The sequence below is a fragment of the Maylandia zebra genome, linkage group LG16 (genome assembly GCF_041146795.1).
Source record: "Maylandia zebra isolate NMK-2024a linkage group LG16, Mzebra_GT3a, whole genome shotgun sequence".
Classification (NCBI taxonomy): Eukaryota; Metazoa; Chordata; class Actinopteri; order Cichliformes; family Cichlidae; genus Maylandia; species Maylandia zebra.
The window spans coordinates 29,428,351-29,448,640 of NC_135182.1; the positions used below are offsets into that span (position 1 = coordinate 29,428,351).

The 20,290-nt window shown below is 40.4% G+C and overlaps 2 protein-coding genes across 2 annotated transcripts; both read right to left on the reverse strand.

The window, feature by feature from the left end:
* Nucleotides 1-12: 12 nt before the first annotated feature.
* ddx18 (DEAD (Asp-Glu-Ala-Asp) box polypeptide 18) lies at nucleotides 13-6,132 on the reverse strand. Its single transcript, XM_014407652.3, has 14 exons — nucleotides 5,939-6,132; nucleotides 5,462-5,644; nucleotides 5,229-5,378; nucleotides 3,717-3,852; nucleotides 3,535-3,635; nucleotides 3,243-3,442; nucleotides 3,039-3,153; nucleotides 2,132-2,271; nucleotides 1,769-1,930; nucleotides 1,378-1,530; nucleotides 1,141-1,254; nucleotides 782-838; nucleotides 521-698; nucleotides 13-370 (listed from the first exon to the last, which is right to left on the reverse strand). Exons 1-14 carry the CDS (start codon nucleotides 6,069-6,071, stop codon nucleotides 225-227), a joined length of 1,968 nt encoding a protein of 655 aa, XP_014263138.2. The 5' UTR covers nucleotides 6,072-6,132; the 3' UTR covers nucleotides 13-224.
* Nucleotides 6,133-7,429: 1,297 nt separating this feature from the next.
* LOC101479178 (uncharacterized) lies at nucleotides 7,430-14,098 on the reverse strand. The gene is made up of 4 exons (XM_014407638.3): nucleotides 13,679-14,098; nucleotides 13,286-13,537; nucleotides 10,050-10,447; nucleotides 7,430-8,492 (listed from the first exon to the last, which is right to left on the reverse strand). Exons 1-4 carry the CDS (start codon nucleotides 13,806-13,808, stop codon nucleotides 7,767-7,769), a joined length of 1,506 nt encoding a protein of 501 aa, XP_014263124.3. The 5' UTR covers nucleotides 13,809-14,098; the 3' UTR covers nucleotides 7,430-7,766.
* Between the last annotated feature and the right edge of the window lie 6,192 nt (nucleotides 14,099-20,290).

Below are 20,290 nucleotides of genomic sequence, written 5' to 3' on the forward strand. Positions count from 1 at the left end.
AGCAAAACACACTAATCTGTTAGAGGTTTAATTTGCTGCAAATACAAGAAAGAAAGGACAATTGATAGCCGATACAGGGATTAAATGTGAACATTTACAAAAATATCTTTAAACAATGTTTCAGCATGAAAACTGATAAAAGACGTCTGAGGGAGAAGGGTTAGTCCGACTGCTCTGAAGCAGGAAGTTCATGGGATTAAAGTAGGAGGGGGAGGATCCAAGGCTCAGCGGGAGAACTGCCTTCGGTCGCTCTTTCCTTTGTTCACGTGTTTGAAAATTTTCGATTTCTGCACGTTTTTGGACTTCTGGTATCCAAAACCACCACCGCCACCTCGCTTCTGCAGCTTGGCTCCTTTACTGCTGTGCACGTCTGAAGAGAAACATTTAATTAAGGAGAACATCTTTCTTTTTAAAAATGATCCTCTCTATTGGAGAGCTACAACCTTTTACATGAACGTGCAATTCTGTAACATTCAGATGTTTTCAAGCATAATGAATAAAAACAAGCAGCAAAGGATACTGAGATCAACATATGGAGGAACTTTGAATCCAAATGAGAGCGCCACCATGGGGAGGTTCAGGGTGTTGATGTTGTAGATCTGTTTGAGCGAGTGGGAATCGTAAGCCCTCACGTAGGACTTGTAGGCCTCCTGGGCAGACTTGTGGAGGTAGTAGTTCTTTTCGATAAGTTTCTCCAGCTGAGGGAGGACAGAGTTCAAGTCACAAAACTGCCTTTGCTATCTGAGGCATTGCTGAGTGTAAACCGCACGTTAATTCTCACCTGAGACTGGATGTCGGAGATTTTACTCCAGGAAAATTCAAACTCACTCAGTGGGACCTAGATGAGATAAAGCAGATAATGCAGACTTTAAAGAAAACTAATCAACACAAAAAAGGGACAATCAGTGTCTATGAATATCTTTTCTTTGGCATGTCCTATTTTTTCCATTAAAAACATTAAAACAGGAGGTCCCCAAATCAGAGCCCTGTGGGACACCACAGCACAGTGGGAGGATTTAGATACAAAACCTTCAACAGTGACTATAAAACTATATGTGATGTAAAATTTAAAGGCAAATCCTGCTTAAAAGTCTGTATGTGTTCGTACAACTGAAATGACCAGGCAGGTGGTCAGCTCACCTTGGCCTGTTTGAGGAACCGCAGGAAGCCGAGTTCTTCTGGCCGCAGGATGAGGAGGGCGTGGCCTCGACCATCGATGCCTCTGGCAGTCCGACCCACCCTGTGGATGTACTCCTGTGGGAGAAAAATCAACCTTAAGATTAGTCCTGTTCTGGGAATTTTTGATCAAACTCAATAATTTAACATGACAAACTAATGCTGCATATGCAATAAAAAAAACCCCAAAAACTTATTGACCTTGGGGTCATCTGGAGGGTCGTACTGCACGATCCAGTCCACCTCGGGGATGTCCAGCCCTCGAGCTGCCACGTCTGTGCACAGCAGGATGCCGGAGTCAGCGTTGCAGAACTGGAAGAAGGTGGTGGTACGTTTGGTCTGCTTTTGTTTGCCCTGCGAAATGATACAAAGCAAAGGAACGCTCAGAACAGCTGCAGGTCAACATCTGCTCACCGTCACCCTTCAAATATCAAAGGATAAAATAAAACAAAAGAAAAACCATTTGCTTCTAACATCAGCCAACTTATTTTTCACAGGTACAACCAAAGAACTTTAACTTTTAGAGGCTCAGTTTTTTTGACCACTTGTATATTTAGATAAGATTCATGTAAGCTGCGTCTGGAGAACTTACGTGGATGGCCATGACGGGCAGGTCGATGTAGTTGAGCAGTTCATAGTGGAATTTCACAGACATGCAGGAAGAGAAGAAGACCATCAGCTTCTTCTTGCGGTTCTTCTTCAGGAAGGTGAAAAGCAGCAGGAAGCGCTTCTCTGATGGACACACCACATAGCCCTGAAACAGGAGAGAGAGAGAGAGAGATCACTGCATCAGCAACGAGAAAGAAGACTGAGTTCTAGCTGTTTCTGTGATTTCAGACCATCTAGTAAAACTGATGTGATTTCATGAAATACTGAAAGGATTTCAGTAAAAAGGATGAAAGGGAAACTGGCTTCTTTGGATTTGGCCTGTATGCAACAGTTTATGACTGAGTACCTGCTCGAGGCCGTCAACTGTGGCCTTGTCTTTGTTGTCGTCCACCCCGACATACAAGGGCTCCTTTTTCAGGGAGATGCGAGCCAAGTCCTCCACCTTCCTTGTCTGAGTGGCTGAAAACAGCATCGTCTGCCTCCGCTCTGAGAAACATCAAAGAGAGAAAGTAAACAGAACAGGTGAGAGGGTTTAACAACATCTGGAGTTTTAAGGACTCTCTCAGGATATTTTACACTCAGGGTTAGGATTTGATCCAAGATCAGCTAATCCTGGTAACACTGGTCAGGTTTTTTCAGCTCTTCAAAGCCAATGACAGATGTTTGAGGGTTGTGACGATGTTCGGAATTTTTTTGCTGAATTAAAAATGAATTAAACTAAAAGCACGCGCTTAGGGCAGTGGAGAGCTCATTTACTGTTTCAGAGAAAGCCAAGGCACATCAAAGAAATGAGAATAAAACATTTACAATACAAGTCTTTATAAAACAGGAAGCTGCTTCATGTCACAGGTTAGTGGTCAGTTTTTTAAATACAAAAACAGGAAACCCCACATTTCTCTTTATTTACATGTGATTCACTTCCTCTTTTAGAGTCAGAGTAAAAAGAAGCAGCACCTCTCTCTCAAAACTACGATTGGTGTTACGCCAAAAGGTCACGATGACACATTATTGGCTCTACCTGAAACATTTTTTTTTAAACTGGACTGATTCCACAGTGTTTGATGTCACTAAGGTCCATGATTTAAATACGTTTAGACTGAACAAAAATGCTCATGAGTTGGTTTTACTTTGCTGCTTTGGAAATCAAAACGCTTCTTCAAAGAACTAAAAGTTTTTTGTGCCAAATCATCAACTAAATCAATGTTCATAAATTTCTCACTATTGGGTTTATTGATACTTTCACTGATACATACTCGGCAGCAGTTTGATGATCTGCTTTAGCTCCTCCTCGAAGCCCACCTCCAGGATCCGGTCGGCCTCGTCGATAATCAGACACTGCAGGTTCTTGTACATGAAGCCGGACGTGTTCTGTAGATGTGGAACAAGCCACTCAGACGGTGTTCTTCTTAAAGTATTAAAAATGAGAATGAAGAACAGAGAACTTTGTTTCTGCTCACCTGCAGGTGGTCCAGCAGGCGTCCGGGTGTGGCTACCACGATGTTGACGCCGTTGGCGAGCTTCTGGGCCTCAGCTGAGCGGTTGCTCCCTCCCATGATCAGACCGTAAGTGTGCACGTGGTGCGTCATCAGCTCCTTCAGCACGCCGTAGGTCTGCATGGCCAGCTCGCGTGTAGGAGACAGGATGATGACGCCGGTGCCTGAGATGAAAGAGAGCAGTTACAGAGTTAGCGAGTGAGAAAGAGGAGGATGAAGCTAAGCAGGAGACGAGGAGACTCAGACAGCAGCTCACCATTCCTGGGCATGAACTTGAGTTTGTAGATGAGCTCGATGCACGGAATGAGGAAGGCCAGAGTTTTACCGCTGCCTGTCTTTGCCGCAGCCAGGACATCCCTGCAGAGTGGAGCAAACGATTTCATGTTATTCCGCCGCCTAGGCTGAGCAGCTCAGAGTCTAAGTGGACAACCAACCCACCTTCCCTCCAGCAGAGGGCGGATGCTTTTGTGCTGGATCTCGGTCATGTGCTCGAAGCCCATGCCCTTCACTCCCTTCAGCGTGTTCTCGCTAACTATACTGGCGAGAGAGGCAAAGGATGTGTCCTCGAACGCCCCTGAAACAGACGGAGAATTGTGGATTTTTCATATTACATCATGGTTTGATTATGCACAGGTTTATAGTGCTTCTGCCATGAATGTATTTAGTACAATACTTGAATGTCATCATAAAAAGACATAAGATAAAAGCAGTTGTGAGGTTTTGCTGACTGACCAGACTAGAAACAGTCTCAAAGATCAACTTCTTCCAGTGATCCAGAAGCAATTTGGTGACATTCTGTACAATTTCCAGCATTACGGTGCCCCATGTCACAAGACAAAGTGACTCACAGGTCATTAGATTAACATAGTCTGATCCAGAATCTACGCTCAGTCCTTAAAAAACAGATGGACATGCAGAACAAGGCAGGAGTGGATCTCCACCAGGAGCTGATCTGTTTATTTACAAATACACAATGTTTGCCGTCTAATGATTTAAATTGTTTCCCAACAAGTTAAAGCTGTTTTACCCTGTACGAATGAAAGACCTTGCAGATTTTTTTTTTATTATCATTTAATAATTAATATCTCTATTATTATCCTTGGGCAAGATACTAACCCCATGTTTGCCTACTGGTGGTGGTCAGAGGGCCCGGTGGCGCCAGTGTCCGGCAGCCTCGCCTCTGTCAGTGCGCCCCAGGGCAGCTGTGGCTACAATGTAGCTTGCCATTGCCAGTGTGTGAATGTGTGTGTGAATGGGTGAATGACTGAATGTAGTGTAAAGCGCTTTGGGGTCCTTAGGGACTGAGTAAAGCGCTATACAAATGCAGGCCATTTACTATTCACTTGAAACTGACCAAAGAAAAAATTATTTTCTCTTCTGTTTGTGTTCTTCTATAAATCTTGAAGCTTTTGACTGGTCAGAATTAAGATTTTAGTTTCTTATAAATACTGTTTATTTTATTTGAAAACACATTTACAGTACATTTATCATTTTCCAGTAGAAAATAAATAATATTCAAGTCAAGAGTAACCTCAACTTCACTTGGGAGCAAAAAGGAATCTTTAAGCTTGACAGTGGTTTTAGTGATTTGAATTATTATATTATTATATTATAATATTGTGATATAGTTATTGACTAAGATGTAAAAATTGTGATACAATTTTTCTTCCATATCAGCAAGCCCAAGCTGAACAGGTGTAAGGAAGTGTCCAGTGTGTATTATAAACAGAGCAGAGATACGGTTTGATTCAGCGTGTCCTTACAGTCGTTCCTGTCAGAGGCGTCACTAAAGACGCCGCCCACAAAGACCACCGTAAGAGTTTCTGTATGCCTCAGCTGACACCCGGCTCATGATGGAAGCAGCGACCGGGCAACACATGAAGGCAGCACGGCAGAGCCGGCCTCTCCTGTTAACCGCCTCATATGCAATTAACCTGATTCACTCAGTACCTGTGAGTCCACACGGCAGCTCAGGCTCATCTTCCTCCTCTTCTTGTGGTTTGTCAGCAGCTGCATCTCCATTGTCATCTGCTACTTCTTCCTCCTCCGTGTCCTCCTCCCCATTTTCTTCTTCTTTTGCAGTTTTGCTCTTTTTCACGGCTTCAATCAGAACATGGACATTAACCGAAGCACCAACAAAGCAAACTTGAGTGTGTTACCCGTATAAAGGGCTCTGTTTTTACCTGGAGGTTCAGCACCCTCAGCCAGCTGCTTCCTTTTCGCTTTCTTCTTCATCTGAGTTTCCTCTGTGCTGCTCCCTTCCACTGGTCCCTCTTCCTCCTCCTGATTCTTCTTCTTCTTCTGTTTCTTCTTTAGCTCTCTGGGTACCTCCTCCTGGAGGCCGTTTGAGCTCACCGTCAGACTCACTGGAAGTATGATCAAAGTTTGTTGCTAATAAACCCCAAAGGAAAACTCTGGAAGCCTGGTTAGCACAGTGCTAGCTAAATTGTTTTGTATACTAATCTTTTGAGCTAGTATGCGGCGAAATGCGCATGCAGTTGTGTAGCAGAGAAAATATACCTGCATGCGCAGCTACAGTGAACCCAAACTCAGATTTAAACCTTAGAAGAGTAAAAAAAAGTTAGAAACGGACCAGGGAAGAGCGCTACCTGTTAGCTTAGCCTGCGACATCAGCGTTTACCTAGCCATCAAACACTCACCATCTTCTCCTTCTTCTCCATCTTCTCCTGTTACTTCGTCTTCCCGCTTCTTCTTCTGCAATTTGCGCTCTCTGTCCTTCTCGTTTCGCTTCTGGATCTTCTTTCGGAGAAGCTTCATCTGGAGGTCCGCCATGGTTACCGAGAACACGGCGCACACGTGTGTATGTGAATGACGCTCAGGACCCCTCAGTGGAACAGAGACAGATAGCGGCCCGCAGCGCCTGACTGAAAATCAAAAAGGACCCCGCGTGCTGTGAAAACAACCGAGATAATGCCTAAAAGAAAAGACACCTGAACACGGGAAAAATAATGAAATAAAGATAATCAACACTGAAGTGTGGAGTAATAATCATTAAATAATATGAAACATTTAAGGCACTACAGTTAGGGTACTAAAACACATTATCAGCAAGCTTTACTTATAAATCACCAAAAACTTTTTTCCCCGTTTTCTCAGTTTTTTTTTTTTTTTACAATTTTTAATTGATTTTATTATTTATTTTTAAATAAACAAATAAGATATATTCTTTTGTGGCAGGAAGTTTGCATACATTGATGGAAATGAATGTATGCACAAATGACTGAAGACGCTATTAAGAAAAAATAAATAAATACATTTTAAAAATTAAATTTCTTTAATGTTAATTTTGCAGGGTGGAAATGCTGGAATAATAAATTAGTCTTGAAATACTGTTTTAGGATTAAGGTAGAAATTTGCCTTTTTAAAAAGTATAAGCATAAATTTGGGGTTTAATTTGCAGTCCTGTTAGTTCAGGAGGAGCTGTGACTTACAGATCCTTTCCAAATAATTAGGATATCATGGAAGAGTTTGGTTATTTCCATAATTCTATTCAAAACAATAAACTTTCATAGATTATAGATTCAGGGCCCACAACTTAAACGATTTCAAGTGCTTATTTGTACATAATTTGGGCTTCCAGCTCATAAAACCCACAAAAACAGGATTTCAAAAAATTAGAATACTGTGAAGACATCAGCCCAAATTTTACAGGGCATGAATGTTTTAAACGGAGTTTCACACATAACTCATCTACTAACCTGAAAGCACCTGCACAGGTTTCCCCAGGTGTCATTAAATCGCTTCACTCAGTCACTTTTTTTTTTCCTGCAAAAAATGAGACGTTAATGGTGAGGTCTTCACAGCATTCAAATTTTTTGAAATCCTGTTTTTGTGGGTTTTATGAGCTGGAAGCCCAAATTATGTACAAATAAACACTACTTGAAGTACTTGAAATCATTTAAGTTGTGGGCTCTGAATCTATAATCTATGAAAGTTTAATGTTTTGAATAGAATTATGGAAATAAACTTTTCCATGATATTTGAATTTTTGGGAAAGGGTCTGTGGTGGGTTTCCATGCTTCCATCTGCAGGACAGGGGGGGAAACTGCAAATATTTCCTCATAAATCCATCACAGCTGTGTTTAGAGCTGGACAGGTTACTAATCCATAAAGAAAAGGGCCAACAAGGCTGAAAACAAGAGATTCTTTATTCACAACAGAAAATCCAAACAAGATTCAGACAAGTTTTTTTTTCTTCTTTTAGCTGGGTAACAAAGAGAGCTGCCTTGTGTTTAAAGCTAATTTCCTCATCTTATTCAGTTTTCTGAATGAAGACCATCCAAAAGTTCAACTACAGGCTTATAAACATTTACTTTGCAAAGGCAGAGATGTGTCTTTAGTTTAAATTCTAGCTATGGTGGCCCTGAGGTGAAAGATCCAAAAATAAAAGAAAAACTAGAAAAAAAATGACAGCCTTCTCTTCCATCCCTCCAAACCCTGCTCATCTTGCCCCGACAGACTCTCAAGTCAGTCCATGGCTAAAGGCTCATCTTCAATCTTTACTAAATCTGGCTCCCCATCTTTTTTAATCTCAAACACCTGAAGAATAACCTGAGGCCCGTTTGCGCTCAACCCCTCTGCTGACTGCCCTGGATCGACAGGTGGTGCTAACTGACTCCTGGACACCCTCCTATTCTCCTCCCGCCTCTGCGACCTGCTTCCAGTCCTATGCCCTTTGTTCCTCCTCTTCCTCAGAAGCCTCTGGCTCCAGGAGATGTTTGAATACAGCTGCAGAGGATTGCAGCAGCTTTGCGTGCCATTCCCAGTCACTGAGGATGGCGCTTGAACACACCGCCTCCGCATGTCCTCCTCCACCGCTTTGAACACCAGGTCTGTGATGTCTCTGCGGAGCCTCATAAGCAGCACAGGGTCTTCAACCTGCCGCATGTCAGCCAGCATGACCTCAGCAAACTGGTTGAGGACGTCGTGTTTGGGTGCCGTTTTAACAGGTTGATTGTCTTCATCGCGATGATGCGGACAACTCAGAGACACGACCTCTGTGACCCGAGGCTGTGGACACTGAAGTGGGGCGAAGCTCGGGGCAGAGTCCATAGACTGGGGCTCATCCAAGTCTTGGCCACCTCCATCTGCATCCAGCTGGCTGCTTACTGAGCTGCCCATCTCCTGATCAATGTTCCCCTCAGTCTTCAACTCCTCTTCATCCTTATCATTATGATCCACAAAGTTGTCCGCCTGCAAACAAAACAAACAAACAAACAAAAAAAAACATGCAGTTTAGAGGATTTATAGATATATAGATAAAGCTACCCTGTGATGATGACAGCGTCAGTCGCTATGGAGCAGGCTATCAGTCCGAGCTGTCCAGCTGTATCCTCCTTTTATGCTGTTCAATAGGCTACTGAAGTTTAAACTTTTTAAAATTATGCAAAATTGCAAAACTCTTAGCTATGTCTCTAATAAAACCTCTGTAACTTTGCTCTGTTTCACTTCAGCAGCATCAGGCAATGTTCATATGTTGATTAATGGTTTTCTTTCGTTTTTGATCTACTGCACACAGAATATTTTTATAAAATCCCAGGCCAGGAAAGTCGCCTTCACGTTTTTCTGTGTTTTATCCTCAGTTACTTTGACACAAAGGCATCTTCTATGATGCTTACACCTTTGATAAAGTCTCGCAAGTGTCATCTTTCTTTTTACAGAAATAAAAATATGGAAATGTACAGATGCATGATCTGAATTGTAATATTTCTGACTGGGGCAAAATTTCCCCCGATTCCTCGATTCGAGACCTTGTGAATCGGATTGATTCTAGAAATCAGTGACGATACCCAGCACCATTGATTACCTCTAACTGAGACTTGTGTGAAAACCTCTGCACAAAGTTTCATGATTCAAAGCCGTGTATACTTGCTAGCATCTGCCTACTGGGAACGAACCCTCCTGGGTAGCGTTCTTCTGCCAGATTTGTTGAAAAGAATTTCCTCTTCCTACCTGCAAGCAGCCTTTCAGAAAATGAGTCGTTTGAGAGAAGAAGAACAAGCTGCAAAATTGTTTTTATATCTGACCCTGAAAAACTAGTTCAATTATTTAATTCTTACAGGCATTACTATTTTGACTCATTATTATCAGGATGTCCTCAAAACTCCTTGAATTTAATCATTAATTATTATTAATATCTGGCACTCTTTCACAGTGCGTCTTTTGTCCTGTCTCCTTCTCCTCAGCCAGCTCCCTCTCCCCTCCCTTAGCCTAGTTCTTCCAGTTAAAAAGGACAATTTCCTCCCCACTGTCACCAAGTGCTTGCTCATAGAGGGTAGTCTGAATCTTGTTGTTTCTTTCTAATATTAAAAGAAATAAAATGGCTTTGCAAACACATCAGACCCAGAACAACTTAAGTACTTATTTTGAATTGAATATTTGCGCTCCACCATCTGAGAAACTATCCGGTTTCGATGTTCATTTGCTGTTCAATGCAGCGGGAGGTCGTCTGCTGCATTTATCAGTTTTGCTGTTGACTATGTTTCAGTTAAAGTCCTTAAAACTATATTAAAACATTTAAAGGCAAAAATGTAAAATGCTAAAAAAATGCTTGATCATTCTCATGAAGTCTTCCAAAAATTTCACATTAGACACAGCCCTCTGAGTTATTCTAAATATAAAGGACTTGCTGCTGCAACTTTAACGTCTCTCCCCCCAATTTTCTCACCGATTGATGTTGTTATTTCTTTAAACTGTGATAAGGACCTTCTTTAATATTTAGGAAATGTATTTTTCTCTTTGCAGACTTACCAGAGATGAATATCCTTTCCTGCGAACTATGTAAGGCCTCAAGAAACAGAGTTTCTCCCTCAGCTTCTCCTGCTGTCCAGCGCACAGCTTCTCCTGCTCTCCAGCGCACAGCTTCTCCTGCTCTCCAGCGCACAGCTTCTCCTGCTCTCCAGCGCACAGCTTCTCCTGCTCTCCAGCGCACAGCTTCTCCTGCTCTCCAGCGCACAGCTTCTCCTGCTCTCCAGCGCTCAGCTTCTCCTGCTCTCCAGCGCTCAGCTTCTCCTGCTCTCCAGCGCTCAGCTTCTCCTGCTCTCCAGCGCTCAGCTTCTCCTGCTCTCCAGCGCTCAGCTTCTCCGGGTGATACAGCACCCTCCCGTACTGTGTCCGCAGAGACCTGGTCCTCCTCTCCACATCAGACACTGGAGAAAACACGAGACACATGCAGTCGTGAGAGTGCCTAACGGTGCATACTTGTTATGGTAAATAAGAATAACTTTATTTATCCCGAGGGAAATTCTTTTGTCATGTACATGCTCAAAGTAGCAGGAGAGCCAGAGGAACAGATAAATAAGATATACACAATAAGAATAGTAGTGCAAATGCGATAAATGCGATTCTTCTTACTGAATCGAGTTTGAATGAGTCACTCACCAAGATGAATCGGATTTTTTGAGTCAGTTGCCTACAGAGTGCAAAAGTTTTTACATTTTCACTCAAACTTAATTTGTTTCTCTTTTCATATATATCCATAAGCAACTATTTTTATAAAGCATTAAAAAAAATTAAGATTTCTAAAGGGAACATGTATTTTTATATTATTAGTATTTTCCTCAGATGTGTCAAATATATATTTTCTCATCTAAATGTCCACAGAGCTGTGAGCCAGGGGGCGGTAATGCGCCTTAACATTGGTGGCCAACCAAGAAGAAGAAGCTGTGAGCCACAAGGGAGAGGGTGAGTGAATGGCTGTGTCCCAATTAAGGGACCGCACGCTTGAAGTACGCATTTTGAGTGCGATTATGTCACCGCCACGCGACGACGGCTGTCCCAATTTGAAGTGTACTTCAAATGCATACTCCAAATGCACCATCGATTTCCCCAAATATCAAGCGTGGTCCGGTGCACGCTTCGTGGTCCCATATATCCCACAATTCATAGCACGGCGGTGGGTGTGGATAATTTTGCCGCAAAATACGGCAGAAGGGAGCGGCCGAAGAGTGAACTGTCAAAAGTAAGTACAGAATATCATGTCACTTATATATGTGCAAATGTTTAATAATGAAGAACATTAAAACATTACTGTTGGCCACAGGTCGGCAAAGTTATGTGACATTAGTGATGTTTGTACTTTCAGCGTTTACTTGGTTTTAAAGCCTCTACACACACACACATACATACACACATACAGTTGACCTTAATCTTACAGAGAATGTGATGATTTTATGGATAATTAAAGTCAGTCATGTATCCACAAACACAACAAGCTGAAAGTCCGTGATGCTGCTCGGTTTGCAGTCCTGAATATCACAGCACAAGCAGGATTCACCGCACTGTTAATGTTAGCTATGTTATATTGCTGCCTCTGTTCGGTGGTGTCGAGCCAAACGGACTTTAACGTGTGTTTGAACGAGCTGACGGTTTACTCGTTAAGCACATCATCTGTGAGGCTTTGCACCCCTGATGATCCACCAGGATAAACTCAGCAGTGTGTGAGGAAGAGGAGGAGGAAGAGCCAGCAGCAGCTGACAGACGGAGAGAATAGACCGACTGAAACAAGTTTAATATTCAGAAACCTAAAGTATGTATCAGCAGCAGAATGGACCTAAAAATAAATGTTTGTTTCAGTTCTATGAAGCTTTGAGTATTTTGGATTAGTAGCACTGCTGTGTTTGTTGCATCATATTGTTGTAATTGTTTATATGCTTTATATATTCTGAGGTAAGTTGATCTATAGTGTTACATCATATTCTATATGGATGTTATGTGTTTGTATACTTTCTGCCCAGTTTGACCCATTTAGCAGAAGTCAGCCTGTTTAAGGCTCTGATATCTATTCTGTATGACTTAAGCAGTTATGACGAGGTGTGATTTTCTCACCCAATAAAGGAATATTTAATATATCAGTCTACTCTTCATTCTATCAGAAACAGTTTTCACAGCTTGTACATTTTCCTTTTTACACATATATGTGAGCATTGAGGCAAATGTAATAATGCCAACATATTAAATGAACAATATTTGTCTCTTATGTATAACACATCTATATATACACTGTCAAAGATACTTGTCTTTGAGTGAAGATTTAAGGTGATAGGAAATATAAATAACTGCAACTTGAATCTTTGACCCAGAGTTCAAGCTCACTGCTGTAATATATCCTGTATATTTTATTTTTACATTACCACAGTGAGATGACTTTAGTCTCATGACCAACATTAGCTAATTGTTATTTACTAACTAATCTTGAAATGACTGTTCAGTACAGAAATGAAACCCAACTATCATGTTTTACAGTCCTGTGGTCTTAGCCTCAGATATTCAACTAATCAAAGTGATGTCATGACAAAAATGAATGACCAACAAAACATTTTTTCTCCTTCATTTAGGACACACAATGCTGTATGTAACGTTTCTCGCAGTTAGTATCATGGTTGCTAGGCAACCTGAGCAGCGCAAAGAGGGCTAGACCGGCCCATTTCACAGGCCTCTCACTTCCGCACTTCTCCTACTTATAGTGTGCATGCTTCAAGCATGCAGACCCTGAATTGGGACACAGCCATCGATTTGTTCATGCTAAGATTCAGCACAGGAAAGGGGGGGGGGGGGGGGGGGGGGGGGCCTGAGTGACTCAAATGTTCTGTTAGCATGTTAGCAGAGCGATGCTTCTACTCAGAGTTTGTTCTTACAATTCAGAGCAGAAATGTTTTTGTTAAGAAACTGGCAGTTGTTTCCCCCCCGCAATTTTTATTATAAGCTAGATATATTTGTACTAATGAAATTAGTTTGCTAACAGCAACAGGGATGAGTCAGTGAATGAGTCAGTAGGGTTTGTGAATCATGATTCACGAGTCAGTAAAGTGCTTCTCGAGTATTGAACGATTCGTTCATGATTCGCACATCACTAGAGCACACACACCGAACGCGACAGAAGCATCAGAATCAGAATACTTTATTGATCCCTGGGGGAAATTATTTATATATACCTATATGAGAACATGCATAAATTAACTGCCTACATTAATTCATTGTAAACATACCTTCTGACTGGGACTTCGCTGCTGCCTCTTCGGGCTGTCTCTGGTCCTCGGGAAGGATGTTCTCCAGGGTCCGCACCATATTGCAGCTAGTCTCCCGCGGGGTGAGGAAGGGGTCCAGAAACCCCATGACCGTGTAGAACCTCCATTTCCTCCCCTTTACTGCTGCAGAACCACTACTCTTCTCCTTAACTACCCTCTTCTCCTTGGAGTATGTGTCCCTGAGGCTCTTCCACTTTCTCCTGCAGATGTCCTCTGAATAAACACATTCTCTTGTTAGCGGAAAGGTATTTGTACATCAGTGGGAAATAGTGGGACAGTAGGCGGGCTTGCTAGCTTTGACGCGGCTTCCCCGGGTCAGTGAAAAAATTTAAAAAGAGAAATTAATGAACTTACCAGGTTGCCCTATATCTTTACATATCTTTCTCCAAGCTAGGTCCTTTTTATTCCTGTCTCGGTAGAAAGCACAGTTGATGTCATACAGCTCTGGGTGGCTGGCTACTGCCTTGATGAGCCTTTCCCACATATTGAATGAAGAACAAATGACTTTGGCTGGACCTGCCCCTTTGAACTAGGCCAGAGCGTCGCGTCACCAGGTTCCTGATTGGTTGTCGTGGCGCGACTTGAAGCTGGGGTCCGGTTTTTTCCAACTTGAGCGGCAGATGCGATAAGCACGAATGCATAAAATGCAGCGTGTATTTTATTTTGCGTCAGTCGCGATACTTGGTCGCGCGAATCAGGCAGAAAGCGATTTCGCAATGCAAATCTACTTGTGAAGTTTAGCGGGACCCCCAGTCGCGCTCCTCGCGCTCCTCCAGTTACTTCTTCTTTTTCTGTATAGGGTTTATTGGCGGTTGGCAAACAGCAAAACGGTGCATTACCACCACCAACTGGTGTGGAGTGTCCTCAGTTGACTTTACATGTAAACCAGAAGCTCTTCTTCTTCTTGACGGAGGCTCGCGAGATGGCGGACTGAGCAGTGGCATCTGTCTGAACCAGTGAGTGTTTTCTACAGTCAATGGTAGAAACCCAGGTACGGGCTGACATCTGACTAAAAAAGGAATACACAGTGGAACATTTCGGATGATGGGACTTTTACCTCAAGACTTTCCTACTCCACCTCCTAAACCTGTTCTTTAAAGCTGTTCATGTGTTCCGTGTTCCAATTGAAAACTAACATTTCTTTTTTTCCCTTTAACACAAGGGAACTTAAAGACTCAATTAAGCATAAAGCTGTTTTCTGTTCTGCAAGGGGCGACAGGCAAATTGTTTTTTTTTCCTCCAGGAAACTCATTCTGAGGAATCTGATGTGAAGTTTTGGTCACAACAATGGGGAGATAAAAAATTTTTTTAATCATGGTACAAACAGGTCTGCTGGGGTTGTTTCAACAGATGTCCTGATAGGTTTTTGTGCAATATGGCAGACAAAGATGGACATTGGGTTGCCTGTGTGTTAAATACTGATAATACTCTGATTATTTTGATCAATGTTTATGGATTCAACAATGATCAAGAGAATAAGAACCTTTTGTATCAAATTTCTACAGTTATAAAGGAACTTAATACCAAATTCCCCACTGATTATATTGTAGTTGGAGGTGATTTCAATGTGACTCCCGAATGAATGGTTGGATAGATGGCCTTCAAAATTTTCAAGAGAACATAAAAACCCAATATTTGAAATTTTCGCTAATGATACTAAATTAATAGATGTATGGAGATACTTAAACAAAGATGTCAAACAATTCACCTGGCACAAACCTAATGGTCAAAGCAGGTCACGTATTGATTATTGGTTGGTATCCAACTCAATTTTACAATAGGTTAAGGAAACAGTTATCTCTAATGGCCCCATAAGTGACCATTGCACCATTATGCTAAGATTATAAAGCAAAGACCAAAACAACACATTTAAGGATTATTGGAAATTTAAGTCTCAGATGCTGAGAAATGAGGAGTATTGTAATTCTATTAAAAAATAATAATTTTAGATATCCAGAATGACGAAGCCATCAATACACCGATACTCAAATGGGAATATCTTAAATTTAGAATCAGAAAAACCTCAGTCACATTCGGTAAAAAGTTAAACAGACAAAGGAAAGAAGGGGAATCAAACGTAGTAAAAGAACTTATGAATCTTTATGGCAAATTGAACTGGACTGAGGAAAAAAAAGGAAAAATTAACAACTTACAATCTAAATTGGACAAAATATACCTTCATAGAGCCAACGGCACTTATTTGCGATCCAAAGCCAAGTGGATAGAAGAGGGTGAAAAGAACACTGCCTATTTTTGCAATCTAGAAAAACGTAAACAAGAATATAATTCAGTATGTAACCTAATAATCAACGGAGAGGAATGTACAGACCCTAAAAGCATTTCAAATGAAGTATTTACTTTTTACAGTAACCTTTATAAGTCTTCATACTCAGAACAAATTATCACCTCCTTCTTTGACAAAATCAGTATTTGGATTTCAGTAATTGATGATAATTTTAGAGAAATTTGTGATGAAGACCTAACTATAGAAGAATTTGATTTTGCTATCAAGAGCTTGGCATCTGATCGCTCACTGGGACCAGATGGAATAACAACTAATTTCTATAAGCACTTTTGGGAAGATTTAAAATTACTATTATTCAGTGTGTATTAATCAAAAGGAGCTTATGACAACAATGAAAGAAGGAGTTATAAAATTAATTCCAAAACCAGGAAAAGATAAGAAAAAACTAAGTAATCTAAGACCTATAACACTCTTAAATAGGGACTACAAAAGTTTTAGCAACCAGACTAAAAACGGGTATTTCTGAAATAATTAGCCCAACACAATCAGGATTTCTCAAAGGACAGTTGATCCAAAATAATATCCGCTTGGTTTCGGACCTTATCGATTACAATTACCTAATTGAGGATGATGATTTTATGTTGTTCTTGGACTTCCATAAAGCATTTGATTCTATCGAACACACTTTTATTATTAAGACATTTAACCATTTTGGGTTTGGAGATGCATTTCTGCATATGATCACTATGTTATACACTGATATTAATAGTTGTGTTTCTCTTCCAGAAGGCACATGTTCCAGGTTCAGGGTGGAGAGAAGTATCAGGCAGGGCTGCAGCATCTCACCTCTTTTATTCATTGTAGCCACTGAACTACTTGCTATTACTGTCATAAACTCAAACATCAAAGGATTAGACATAAATAACCACAAATTAATAATAAGTCAGCTTTCAGATGATACAACAATATTTCTAAAAAATAAAGAACAAATTCCATTGGCCTTAGATACAATAAAGATCTTTTCTGATGCTTCTGGACTACGCCTGAACCTGGACAAATGTGAACTCATGAGTATCCACAATTGTTCTCACTCTTCTTTGTACGATATACCTGTCAAAAATGAAATCAAATATCTTGGAATTTGGTTAACTAAATGCATGGCTGATAGTGAAGAAAAGAATATTCAGAATACAATTGGCAAATGCAAAATAAACTCTAAACCATTGGCTACAGAGAGATTTAACGTTGTTCGGCAGGATAATGTTAACCAAGGTTGAATCTTTGTCCAGATTAATCTATCCAGCTTATTCCCTAGCCATCCCACCAAGGATTATAAAAGACATCAATAAGGTGAATTTTAATTTCATATAGAAAAATAAACATCACTATATAAGTAACAGGGACTTGATAAAAGACTATGAAGAGGGGGGTTTAAGAGCAATAGATTTTGAAATAATGAATGGCATGTTAAAGATTTATTGGCTGATCTTTCTTAAAAAATGATAATGAGATCTGGTTCTTGATACCATCTCTTATTTTCAACAGAGTTGGGGGGATCCAATTCCTATTAGTATGCGATTTTGAAATTTCTAAACTGCCCATAAAACTCTCCAAATTTCATCACAAAGTTTTGTTAAATTGGAAATTAATGTTTAAACATAACTTTAGTCTGTCTGTGAAGGTTCTCAGTCATCCAGGTCATCGTAGTCAAAGGAGCTTGCAAAGAAAAGCGTCTGGACTTCTTTAAGTTGCTTGAAGACGTTTCACCTCTCATCCGAGAAGCTTCTTCAGTTCTAAGGTCAAATGGTGGAGAGTCCCAGATATAAACCTAGTGGGAGTAACCCCCCACAGAGGGACAAAAGGACCCCCTGATGATCCTCTAATCGCCTGAGCCAAGGTGGGAAACTGGGCGTGGGTCCCAATCAGCCAGAGTTTCGGGTGTGTTCATTGTGAAACCTGGCCCCACCTTATCATGCGAATTCCTGAGGTCAGATGGCCCAGGATGTGAGTGGGCGTTAAGGCGTCTGGGAAGGGATCTCAATAACTTTAGTCCCCACAACGGTCCATTGTGGAATAATAGGGTGATATTGAATCGGGGGAAATCTACGTTTGTGGAAGAATGGATGACAAAACAAATTTGGTCTGTGACACATATAATGGATGAAAATGGAGATATACTTGAATTAAACAGGTTTAATGATAAATGTGACAGGAGTTGCTCGTTCGAGCTCTATAAAAAGGTTTCACAGAATATCCCAACAGACCTTGTCAATACGATAAAGAACAATTTTTCAAATACACCGACTCCAAATTTACATACAATTAAACTAGATGGTCTTGACTTGGTTAATGAAAAATGCAATAATCACTTTTTGAGGAGGTATTTGGTTAACACTTTATATCAAAGTAGGTCAAAACACTCACTCATCTTTAAAGATTATAACAAATCTGAGATCTCGTTGATGACATTAATATTTGAAATTTCCAATCCCCCCCAAACTTAAAGAAGTCAATTTTAAAAATACAAAAAATATTTACCCCTCCAATGAATTTATGAGAGAAAGATTTAAATTTGTGTCAGACAACTGTTATATTTGTAAAACAATTTTGGAAACAACAGAGCACATGTTTTATGGGTGTGTGACAGTCCAGAATTTATGGAAATCCCTCCATGTCCTAATATTGTCCCAGTATGGAAATAATGATTTTTGGTCTTTTCAAATAGTGATGTGTCGGTTGCGAACGAAACGGCTCTTAGAGCCGACTCTTTGAAGTGAACGACACCCTCTCTCTCGCACTTTTTCCGCTTCACTCTGCACGCGAGGGAAGGGGGGGAGGGGCGGTAGTTACACTCGCAGTAGCACAGGAACACAGCCGGAGGGAGAGACAGAGAAAGAGAGCCAGGGACAACAACGTCACATTAGAAAGGTATAGTAATCATCCACAACTATTTTCAGTTGCAGATGATAAAGGATTCAGAAAGTTTATTCATGCAGGTCCATATGACAGAGAATATGCATGTTCTTTTTGTTTTCATATTTTAATTTATATTTCATTGTGTTGTGGTTTGCAGTGTTTTGTGTTGTTTCCCTTTACATTTGTTTAAAAGAAAAAGTTGAAAATTTAATTAGTTAAAAGTTGAAATGTAAATAGTTGGTTTTTGTATTATATTATTTATTTATTACATTTTATGTGGAGTGAATAAATAAAAGTATATTTACGGTGACTCCTAGAGACAAAACACCTACAAACTCCAAAACACGTACAAAACACAACGGAAGTACTCCAGGATGCTAGGCGCAGTGTTGAGCTTTGTACATGATTTGTCTCTAGGGGCTAGGGCTGGGCTTTTCCTAATCAATGAATCTAGCGATTAACTCATTCACTGCCAGCCATTTTCAAATCAGGTAACTCCCCACTGCCAGGGTTTTTGAGCATTTTTACTCATTTTTGAAGAGCCACAGAAAACTGTGTGTTATGATCATATAAACGCTGAACCTACCAAAATGAAGAACAGACTCTCTTCTTTCATCCAAAAAAAAAGCTTGTTTCTACCATTTTCCATTCGTTAGTAATCAGCTGTAGAAGAGAGGTGGGTTCCACCAAAAATGCCTGTTTTGACCAAAAAAAGGGAGAAAACGAGCTTTTTGTGAAAAATACATTTCAAGCAGAAAAGTGCCTTTGACACTAATATTTCTTGCTTTGTGACACCTCTAACATATAAAATAGTTTTTCACTTCTATAAAACAGAAATAACACTGAGAAAGGTTATGTTTTATCAAAACAATTTATTTACAAATATATGAAAAATTAAAATTCACTGACAAGCTGCCTGAGGTTGTATTCTAGCCCCTCCCATTGAAAAACGAAATTGACGTCTATAGACGTCAATAGCAGTCAAGGTAAGTTTTTCAATTGACGTCTATAGACGTCAATGGCAGTGAATGAGTTAATTTTTCAATCTGATTCTATTTTGATTTGATTCGATTAATTCCCGATTATTTGACTTGTATAGCAATTTCACATTTACTAATTTATATATCTCAATGAAAAGCACAGATTTCTTCATTTGAACACCTTTTAATAAAAAAATTGCAAAATAAAGTTGTAGTAGTAGTACAATCTTATATTACAGATAGCATTTAACAAGAAATGAAATGTGCAAACATATATACAATTAAGGAAAAGTTAACAAAACATTTAAAAGATTTAATCCTTTGCAGAAGCTGCTCCTGGATGCCGTTGTTTGAGGTGCTGGTGCATAGCCGTCGTGCTTTTATGATAGGCCATTTCCACCTTACAAAGCCGGCAAACGACTGAATCACTTCCTTTTCTGTTAAAATATCCCCATAATGTAGAACTGTGTGTTCGGGTGGAGTGATTTAAGTCAACTGTGGCTGCCTCACTCATTTTGCCACTACTCACTGCCGCCATGTCTGTTTTGAAAGTGATGACGCATCGACGCACTTTTTTTTTTTACGAGGGGCCACTGTATATATTTATATGTAAACATAGATAAATAAAACCACGATGTTTTTTACATTAGTAATTCCTTTTGTGCATAATTTCATATTTTTATTGATAATAAATTAATTAAAGCAACAAAACAACCTGAAGAGCCGGTTAGGAGCCGAAAGATCCGGCTCTTTTTAGTGAGCCAAGCCAAAAGAGCCGGTTCTCTAAAAAGAGCCGGAAGCCAGAAGAGCCGAGAGAAACAAGCC

Bases quoted from the DNA above. Each gene is read 5' to 3' on its own strand.
- LOC101479178 (XM_014407638.3), bottom strand. From the start codon at position 13,808: ATGTGGGAAAGGCTCATCAAGGCAGTAGCCAGCCACCCAGAGCTGTAT. The intron at 10,448-13,285 runs GTATGTTTACAA...TGTTTTCTCCAG, and splicing joins AGCGAAGTCCCAGTCAGAAG to TGTCTGATGTGGAGAGGAGG. The intron at 8,493-10,049 runs GTAAGTCTGCAA...TTTTGTTTGCAG, and splicing joins GGAAAGGATATTCATCTCTG to GCGGACAACTTTGTGGATCA.
- ddx18 (XM_014407652.3), bottom strand. From the start codon at position 6,071: ATGGCGGACCTCCAGATGAAGCTTCTCCGAAAGAAGATCCAGAAGCGA. The intron at 5,645-5,938 runs GTGAGTGTTTGA...TCATACTTCCAG, and splicing joins TGGAGAAGAAGGAGAAGATG to TGAGTCTGACGGTGAGCTCA. The intron at 699-781 runs GTGAGAATTAAC...GTCCTCCCTCAG, and splicing joins TCTCCGACATCCAGTCTCAG to CTGGAGAAACTTATCGAAAA.